We start from the raw sequence: 10,194 nt of genomic DNA on the forward strand, positions 1-10,194 counted from the left end.
CAACCGAGGAGAATTGTGGGTAATCTCACTTAAATGCTATATCTAGTTCAATTATACGAGTATAAACCTTAATGCAGTGGGCTGGCTGGTGTGAAAGGCTCAAATAAACCATTTAGGATGAATATACCATACCAAACATGGGTATGGCCCAATTACAATATTTTGTTAGCAAAAAAGCAGCATCATTTTTGCCACATGTCAATGACCAGAAACATTTTTTTTCTCTTTTTTTTTGGCCTTACAGTGAAAATTTATAGATGACCTTTTCTTAGAGTCAGAAGCATAATGAAATAACATAGTTACCTCATGGACATTTTGTTTCACATCACTGGCAAAAGAGTGAAAAAAATCATATACACTTTTTATTATTTGGGTTGACTTTGTTACTCTTACAGAACCATTACAATCATGTTCAGTAAACAACTCTCTTAAGGCATCCAATCCACCCCTTTGGTATGTTATGTGAAGGTGTCTGTAATTCAGACCAGATCCTGCAACTTTCTTTGCCATAGACTGACTTAAAATGTTATTATTTACAATGGAGATTAGTGTGCTGTAATTAGTAGATTGTTGTTTTTTGTAACTGAGATATTGGATCATCCACTGTGATGTAAAACTTCTCTCTATCATCAATGATACAGTAACCCGCAGGTGTTCAATAATTTCTGTAACATAAGAACATCAGCAACAGCATTGTGAGCTTCATAGTGTTGCCCTACATAGTCATTTACAAGACTTTCTTGGGAATATGAAGACCTGTCAGGATAAAGTGATCTGAACAGAGGTAAAGAATCTACAAATCCACACACACTTGTGAGAAACTTATCTGTCAAGGAACATTTGTTCATGGCTTGCAATAAATACCTACAATCAAAAGATCGAGCATTGTGTGCAATTAAAATTGGATTATCAAATCTACAGATAAATGTAATAAAATTATTCAAGCATGTCTCCTCGGGAACTGTAGTCACTGGGTTTCCTTCATAGTACAATTTACCATTTTTCACGGTAAGGCGAGTTTTTTCACTGGCAATGCGACAAATTGGCTGTGTTGGCAAATATACTGGCTGAACTGGGAATCTCCTGACACAGCTGCAATTTGAGTGATTTCTGCAGTTGAGTCTGAAATTCAATAAAAATAAAACATGAAAAGTTTAGTCTTCTGAATAGTAATATAGAGTCAATCCAGGCTGTGTAAAAACATTGATTTTGGTTACAGTCGGGAAGTTACTGAAGTTGAATAATGTGTTCTATCTACTATGTTCACTTTTTGTATGAACAATACTTTCATATGGAATATCAACAAGCATCATGACTTTTACACCAAATTGATTCAAACTACATACATCTCTATGAAACCCAAGCATACTTTGTTTTTGTCAACCTGTGTTTGCCATTAAGACTAAAGTAATTTTTTGTTTTGTGTCGGCATGCATAGGTTTTCAGAGATTTACTGAGAAAAAGAATGCAATTTTGTAGGAAAAAAATGTTTTTGGTGATGTTCTGTCCCCAAACAATGTCTGACTTTTAAATTAATGCAATTTTCTTCTTCAGTTAGTCATATTAGTATTATTGAATCATGTTGCAACATAAACAGTGTAACCTCTACAAGACTACTTAAGTTTACCCCACTGATGTGTGCTCTTGTTAAAAGAAACTGCCAAAAAGGGCAAATTTGTTGTGTGTTAATTTTTGGGTGTTTTTTGGACCACTTACCTGTGTTCCTTTAACAATTTTTGGTGGACACAAAACTAAGAATTTAATTACTCTGACCTAATTCATTAAGGATAACTAGTAAAATGCAGAAAAGACACTGCCAACCACAACTAATGCACTCTTTCAAAATCATAGATAATTTCCAAATACCGTGTATGTTCACTGATAAATACAATGAAGTGTTGATGTGTGCTAACTAGTTTGGATTTAATATAGGATATTTTTAGAGTCAAACATGAAACTGCAGAACAATAAAATGCAAATAAAAGCTTTCAAGAAAACATGCCAATAGAAACTCCAAAACTGATCTTACACACTGTACTTACATGCTGATGTAGTTTCTATATCAAATATCACAGGTGTGTATGATCCTGAAGGTAGAGACACAAGTTCAGGTGCTACAACAGGCTCTGGAATCTCAACCCTGGATTTTTCTGATGACATGGACAGCCCAATATCCTTTTCATACGTACTCCCTTCTCGAACCTCAGTGGCTGCTATCTTCTGGGCTCTTTTCTCTTTTTGCTGAAGTACAAGAAATAAAATTTGACAAAAAAACTGTATGATCTAGTGAGTGGTTCTCATATAAGAAATATTTACAAATAACCATGTTATTTATGGCTGTCTGTCTGCTTGTCTGTCTTTGTCTCACTCTGTATGTATGTACACTGTTTGTGGCATTCATTTTAATTTATTTTTAAATTCTCTCACGTCAACATACCTGTAGCCGCTTCAACTTCCCTTCCTTGGTCTTAACTCTGTCATTCACTTCCTGGACTTTCATATCCAATTTCGCACCATAAATTTGGCATGTTCTACTTGGTGAGAGTAAATTTCTTCGTGAACCTGCAATCAAGCAATAACAATAAGCGTATTTGCCTGTTGGGAGTTGAGCAAAGTAACTGACTGGTTCACATGGAAGTTATTTAAAAGTTTCATTTCCCTTGCAGAGTACAATATATTGTAATTACAATGTATGCAGGTTCTCAGTCTGTCTTATTATATTCCTCATTATGATTGCCAAACTGTGATTTTTTGGGATGAACAGCATCTGGGAATGTAATGGGTCAATTTAATGTTATACTGACTGGTTGCCATGCTGAGCTAGGTAGAGAAAATTATAACGATCTGTTGCCAAGGTTACTGGTCTAACAAAATAAGCATTTAAAGATATAGTCACCTAGGGTATTCAAAATGGATATGTGAGGACTCTGTTTTTAAAAAACAGCCACTAACTTGAAATCTGTGATTGGCTAGTTCTTCGCTTTCCATTGTAACTGTCACTAAATTCAAATAGGTGACCGTATACTTTTAACATTATATGGTATTCACTAGTAATGTTAAACTGACCTAGCTTCTCACTCTATCACTGAGTCATTCTTTTACCAACCTTACTAATGTATGTATGTCCTATATTCTTCTGGGCAACTGCTGCAGCCATACGCATATTAAAGCTGTTAGAACTGCTGTAGTGTTTGGCTTTCGGTGCTTTTGAAGCTATCACCATATTCAAACTTTCGTTTCCTTGTGATGAACCTAATCTCGCAAGGTCACTCGAATTGGCTATATACAAATTCAAGATACTATCTAAGTCCTTCCTTAGATCTTCACCACACAAATCTTTACCGTATGGGAGGCTTTTGTGCTTATACTGAGCTGGATCTTTCATATATTGGCACCACTTTGTATCACAATTAGTGTGATCACCAAATGCATGGGGAACAATTGCCCTAAGGTTTCTTTCTAGATCACTCACATTGCTGTTGTTTTGACTTAGGGCATAACTGAAGCATTTCTGGAGATAGTTTATTACTTTTGTTGACAACTGACAGTATGATTTCTCTGCTTTCAGTTTATAAAGTTTGTCTGCAAGCCTTTTCTTACATGATTGTTGTCTTTGTGTTTTACAAATGGTGGGCTAGCCTAAGAACTTGGTTAAATTCTGGATAATAATAACCATGCAAGTTAAAATAATTGTGCACCAGAAACTATTCTTCTAATGATCAGTTGAATCAGGAACTGCAGTGAAATTTGGTTGAAAATGGGTAAAATGTTCCCAAAAGTATTATTTTGAATGGGAAACTGAATTAGAAACTAAGAAATGAATCAGGAACTGAAGTGAAAATGGCCTAAATACAATTTGAATTGGTCAAATATGTTACTTTGAATAAGGAACTGGGAACCAGGCTTCTAATTATCAGTTAAATCAGGAACTGCAATGAACCTTGGTTAAAAACGGGTAAAATGGGCCAAATGAATCCGTGACATTATTCGGCCAACCATTTTTTCACAATGAAATCAAAGAATGAAAGTAGAAATATGGGCAAAATTCAATATTTCATCCGTTCGCTTAACCATTTACATTAAAATTGGACCAGATTTCTATCTTGACTTTGTTCTGTTAGTATTCTATTTCTGAATTAAGAATAACACGTTCTTCGAGGTATCATTGTCGGCCAACCTTATTTTTAATCAATACGGCAAATGTGAATTACGAATTAGGTACAATACTGAATTAAGTGTTGATTTTTCCGAGAATGAATAGCGACCTCAACGACTAAACTTCTAGTTGAGCGATGTTGAACAGCAAATCAAAATTAGAAATTAGAAATTGGCTCAGCATGATTTCTACTGACCCATTTTCAATATCACTTCATGGGTCCTTGACCCGATATGGTTTAGGTGTATACGTGACACAAAGTACTTGAAACCCAAGCAATCATAATTTGTAACTTTTTTATATAAATCCGTACTAAATGTAACCATTTTATCAAAATTTTGCAAACCCCTATAACTTATAAGTTTGGACGGATTTTTTCCACACACTTTTTCCATGGGCAGATTTTGTTTTGTAGATTTTCCCTTCGTTTGTCTCCACCTTGCATAGTAGTACCGAGGATATATGTAAGCTTTAGTTTTACATCTGAGTTTTTTACGTCAAGCATTTTTTCCCCAAAATCTTACATACAATCATAGACCCTTGGGTCTATGATACAACCACCCCAAGTATTAAATGGTCCGCCCCTTAGCCTGTTTGGAAACGCGCGAGGTCGTGGGAATCCTCAGACCGGAAGGTGTGCCATTGAGTCCGTTTTCTCACATTTCTTTACAAAATATTTGCTACAATGTTCGATGATTAGTAATCTGGAATGACAGCTGGAGAAAAATGATGTGATTGGACGAAAAGTTTCCACGGGGATCCTGTCGTATAGGCAACGCCTCTGGTGGGACTCGAGATTGGATCAAAGTTTGTCGTAACACGGATCATTTGAATCGAAACCTCTGTGCGATCGTCATGTCGGTAAAAGTTCGTATCGGGGGTGAGGTGTTGCAGCTCCCACTTCCCCTCCACACATCGAGATTAAACGTTTTGACCGGGAACACATTTAATGAGAGGACAATGTATCTCGTTTCCGACGAAACAACTGACTCTGGGCGAAAGGTGCATTGGCAAACGGAGGCGGGCCTATTTGAAATTCCTGAATCGGAGCTTGACACAACATATGAAGTTCGGGGGATAATACCGACGAGTGGATCGTCAAGTCCGAGTCGACACAATCTCCCAGCCACGACAGTTACTAGTAACAGTAACAACACTGAAACTGGTACACCACCGGCAAACATGTTTTACCAGCGACCTCAGTCGTCAAGACAAGGAGGGGTACCGCCACCCGGCACCTTGGCTAACATCGGGGCAAGCACAAGTTCGCAAAATCGACGTCAAGAGTCCAGTGTAACTAAGGCAGTAACATATCTGCAGTTTGAAGAAATGGTTTTGAAAGACACTGAGGTAATCCCGTCTCAGTAACAGCAAGTTCCTGCGGAATAAATGTTGTTTGTGAAAAGCTGAAAGGCGAGTTGGGTTTGGATGAAAACCTGAAAATGCTTGACAGGAATTACATCCCACTGAGAGAAACTCAGGCTACACAAAGTAAGTATTGAAAATCGCATTTTTTTTACTCTAGGGCAGCTTTGGAAGACATTATTCCGAGTTATTCCTAGTGAAGTATGCATACTTTTTGCGAAGACTTCCTGAAGTTACAAGCGTAGGTAATATTGGACCGATTCACCGTTACGCAGCGTTAGACTGCAAGCAAAATATCTGCGGTATACCCGAGCCCACTTCGTATAGTATGTGTGTTTATTTGTACAAATTGATTTTTTAATTTTTTTCCGATATAGAGCTATCGTACTGGAGTAGCGCAAGGAAACTTTACGTCATTTCTGTCTCGGACTTCGAGGTTTTGAAACTACAGCGCAGTGGAGGCAACAAAAGAAAGTCCAGCGAGCTAGATGACATAAGAACAGTTTTGGAGTCTGTCAAGAGGCAGTTACACGTAAGTCCTTTAGCGAGATTAATAGCCGACAATGTGCTACACATTTTCTGGCACACTTGTACATTGTACTTTAATACCGAGGGAAAAAATTCGTGACATTATTTGGCCAACCATTTTTTCACACTGAAATCAAAGAATAAATGTAGAAATATGCGTAGGCTAAATGTCAACATTCGCTTTACCATTTACATTAAAATTGGACAAATTTCATATCTTGAATTTGTTCTCTTTAGCCTAGGATTTTTAGCTCACGTGGGTCACACACGTGAGCTAATGTTTCAGCAATGTCTGTCTGTCTGTCTGTCTGTATACACGATATCTCAAGAACGGCTGAACAGATTTAAGCCAAATTTGGTACACAGGTTCAGATCACAAATGGCAAGAACTGAAAAGGTTTTGGTGGGTGTGGCTTGCATATTAATGAAATTATCAAAGATTTAATTTTTTGATATAATGGTTTCCTATGGAGACATAAATGACAGTGTTGACATATATCAAGAACTACTGCACAAAAGTTCAAGAAACTTCATACTGATGTCAGTCTCATAACATTATGATGATGTTATAAGTGTCATGTCAATAATCTGCTCATTTGCATATTTAATGAACTTTTGTAATTAGCGATATAACTCGGAAACTACTGCACCAAATTTGATGAAACCTGCTACTAGTAACGATCTTGTAGACATCTGACTGTACTGTGAAGCATGTGGACTGTAAAGTAAACTAACTGCTCATTTGCATATTTAATGAAGTTCTATAATTAGGGACATAACTCAGAAACTACTGCACCAAATTCGATGAAACCTGCTACTGGTAAAGGTCTTATAGACATCTGACTGTACTGTGAAGCATTGTGCACTGTAAAGTTAACTAACTGCTCATTTGCATATTTAATGAAGTTTTGTAATTAGAGACATAGCTCAGAAACTGCTGCACCAAATTTGATGAAACCTGCCACTGGTACAGATCTAATAGACATCTGACTGTACTGCGAAGCATTATACAGTGTGAAATCAAATAACTGCTCATTTGCATATTTAATGAAGTTTTGTAATTAGAGACGTAACTCGGAAACTACTGCACCAAATTCAATGAAACCTGCCACTGGTACAGATCTAATAGACATCTGACTTTACTGTGAAGCATTTTACAGTGTACAATTAACTAACTGCTCATTTGCATATTAAAGAAGTTTTGCAATTAGTGACATGACTCGGAAACTACTTTACCGAATGTGATTAAACCTGCTACTGGTATAGAGTTGACAGATATCTCTGTACTGTAATGCATTGAGCATTATCAAATTATACTGCAATAGAAGATGCTGTACTTCATATTTACTTACATTCTCTTGTGTATTACTTATTTTTCAAAACACGTGAGCATATTCAGTTCATATCTTGTATTCTGAATTAAGGAAGTATGCACCTTGAAATCTAAGTTTCCCAGATCGTCTAAAAATTTCAGCTATTGACTGTATATTGCCTAAGGTGGTTGTTCATAAAAAACAATATAGGGTCACCCGGCTATATTTTGAAGAAAAGCGCCCTCTATTAGGCAAGAGTTCTAGTTCAACACATTTTACTCACAATAGTATAAAACCATCAAAAAAAAAAAGAATTTTGTCCGTGATGTGACGTTTTCCCCACTATTTTTAGTTGTCCGAGGGGACTTATAGAGTGCCTTCTGTCTGTGCGTGCATGCATGCATGCGTCTTTTCACACAGATATCTCAGACATGGTCTGGGTCAATTTCTTTCAAAGTTTGTACTAGGATAGTACCCTACCCCATACAGATGCACGTCAATTGTTTCAAAATGCGATTAAATTTGGCCATGTTAGAGGAAGTTTTAGTTTCACTCTCCATAGACTTGCATGTATGAGCACCTCTGGACTTTTGGAATAAATTTACTCTTGATCTGAATCTGAAAATAACTGACTTTGACCATATACTTTACCATGTCAGATAGGGTGTACGTTCATGCAGATGTCTCAGACATTCCGTGGTCAGTTTGTTTCTGGGTGTTTATGACAGACACCTGGCTTTTGAGTGTGACATTGAGCAGCCTTTTGTTAATTAATAGCTTATTTGCATATTCAATGAATTTAACAACAACTGCTGTAAATTCAATTAAACTTGCTGGAGATATTTGTTTGTGTACATGTTAAACTGTATCAAGAAACTTTTCAGATAACGAAATAATCAAGGTACATTTTACCTTAAGAATAACACGAACTTCAGCACAGCAACTTGTCAGCCAACCGTATTTCTAATCAATACAGCAAATGGGAATTGTGAATTGGGTAAAATACTGAATGTAGTGTTGGTTTTCCCGAGTAAGAAAGCGACCTCAATGACAAAACTTCTAGTTATCAATGTTAACAGAAAATCGAAATTAGAAATTGGCTCTGTGTGTTATACTGAATTCATTGGTACCCGAAATGGTTAAGGTTAGCGTACTTCGAACTGGCCGTTTGTCTTCATTTTTGCGACTCTTAGACACTCCATATAAAACCTCACATATTTTGATCATGTTTAAAAATACATGTATCGACACATGTAACATTTCGTGATGTATGCCTAGGCTATGGAAGTATAGCTTAACAGACATTTTTTCAAATGCTGTAATCAAAATAAAATCTTTGAATGTATCATGTTGGGAAGTAACTTTAGCTGAATTTCTGCTCTGTGTATGGAATAGACGGTTCTTCGTGATCTAATAAAGTAATAAATTATTGTATTTTACAGTCTACATCTGGAACACACGCAGGTAGTTCGACATCCGACAATATACTTGGAATATCGTGCATGATTTGTCTTGACAAACCGATTTCCCTCTGTACTTCTGTCCTGGAACCTGTAACAGGATTATTGGCTGTATGAAGTGCGTGCTGCCATTAGAGTCCTGCCCCCAGTGTAGAGAACCAATTCCAGAGAATCCTCCTCACGTGCGTGGTATAGATCATTTGGCAGATGAGGGAGGATATGATGTGTCCTCCGAAGAGACACTGTCCGCTGCATTGGCCCAAAGGTTTCAGACAGAGTCACACCCACATGTAGTGGAAATAGATGATGATTCTAGTGATGATTTTGTTGAAACCAGAAATCAGTAAACATATGTGAATCTGATAGTGTAAGGGTCCAAGATGGCTTTCATATATGGAGGAATTTTTTATGCTGTGTCAAACCTGGAAATTTATGTTCCGGTGTTAGCTTTGAATTACTGACTGAAAAAAAACTTTGTCAGTGTTAAGGCGATACTGAAGGATTTAAGGAACTCATGCGTTGCTAAAGATAGAAACCTTCTAAAGGCGCACACATGCAAGTACAAAATCTTACTGTTCCGTTGTTTTCTATGGATTTTATGCTCCTGATATTTTGAAAATTTTCAAAACCTTTCAACTCTCAATTTTCAATCAATTCAGTCCATATTTGGTAGAATTATTGAAGTCAATAAGGAGAATATAGATAAGCATGCTTTTGTAAAACTTCATTATCGTTTATGAGATATTGCCATAATACCCTTCAAAATTCATAAAATTAAACAGCGAATATTCATCATTTCAAATATTGCTCCTGCCTGAACAGACAGCCTAATCCATGCTAGGGGCTATCAGCAGGTATTTCATGTATTAAATTCTGAAGTTTTGGAAATTCTGTGCAAATTTGTTGGAGCTGATAGGGTTTGAAATACTTTTGTTGTCATTTGCATATTTCTGACGTCACGCGCATAGAACCCGGTTCTTTTCATGTGGTGTTGTTTATTTTTTCTGATTAAGAAAAAATCAACGAATCTTTGCATGTTCATTTATTTTGAAAATTATCCTTAGCAAACGTTGTTTAGCAATTTGAATCCTTCGATATCGTCTTAAGTGTTATAGAAGTGATTCACATTTTTTTCAAGTTGTCAATGTTGTGTTACTATTATTATACACTGTTTTCAAGTTCTTGTTGTTGAAGTATTCATGTTGTCATCTTGCCAAGTTTATCTTGGAATTGAGCACATCCTGTATACTACATACCAGTAGTTGCCAGTATTTTCACTGACTTTTCAAAGCCCAATGATTTTATCAGTAGATATGATGAACATAACAGTGAATGGGATTGCCTGGCTAGAATTGATCTTCACAAATAGAAA

At 36.5% G+C, this 10,194-nt stretch overlaps 1 protein-coding gene and 1 long non-coding RNA gene across 2 annotated transcripts; one reads left to right on the top strand and one right to left on the bottom strand.

The window, feature by feature from the left end:
• Positions 1-558: 558 nt before the first annotated feature.
• On the bottom strand, positions 559-3,668 carry LOC139123249 (uncharacterized). Its single transcript, XM_070689416.1, has 3 exons — positions 2,438-3,668; positions 2,043-2,241; positions 559-1,122 (listed from the first exon to the last, which is right to left on the bottom strand). The coding sequence occupies exons 1-3, from the start codon at positions 2,498-2,500 to the stop codon at positions 1,004-1,006; spliced, it is 381 nt and encodes a 126-aa protein (XP_070545517.1). The 5' UTR covers positions 2,501-3,668; the 3' UTR covers positions 559-1,003.
• A 1,849-nt stretch (positions 3,669-5,517) lies between these two features.
• Positions 5,518-9,574, top strand: LOC139123335 (uncharacterized). Its single transcript, XR_011549643.1, has 3 exons — positions 5,518-5,647; positions 5,899-6,053; positions 8,805-9,574. It is a non-coding gene; the product is annotated as an uncharacterized lncRNA (long non-coding RNA).
• The last annotated feature ends 620 nt before the right edge of the window (positions 9,575-10,194 follow it).

This window comes from Ptychodera flava, chromosome 1, assembly GCF_041260155.1.
Source record: "Ptychodera flava strain L36383 chromosome 1, AS_Pfla_20210202, whole genome shotgun sequence".
Taxonomy (NCBI): domain Eukaryota; kingdom Metazoa; phylum Hemichordata; class Enteropneusta; family Ptychoderidae; genus Ptychodera; species Ptychodera flava.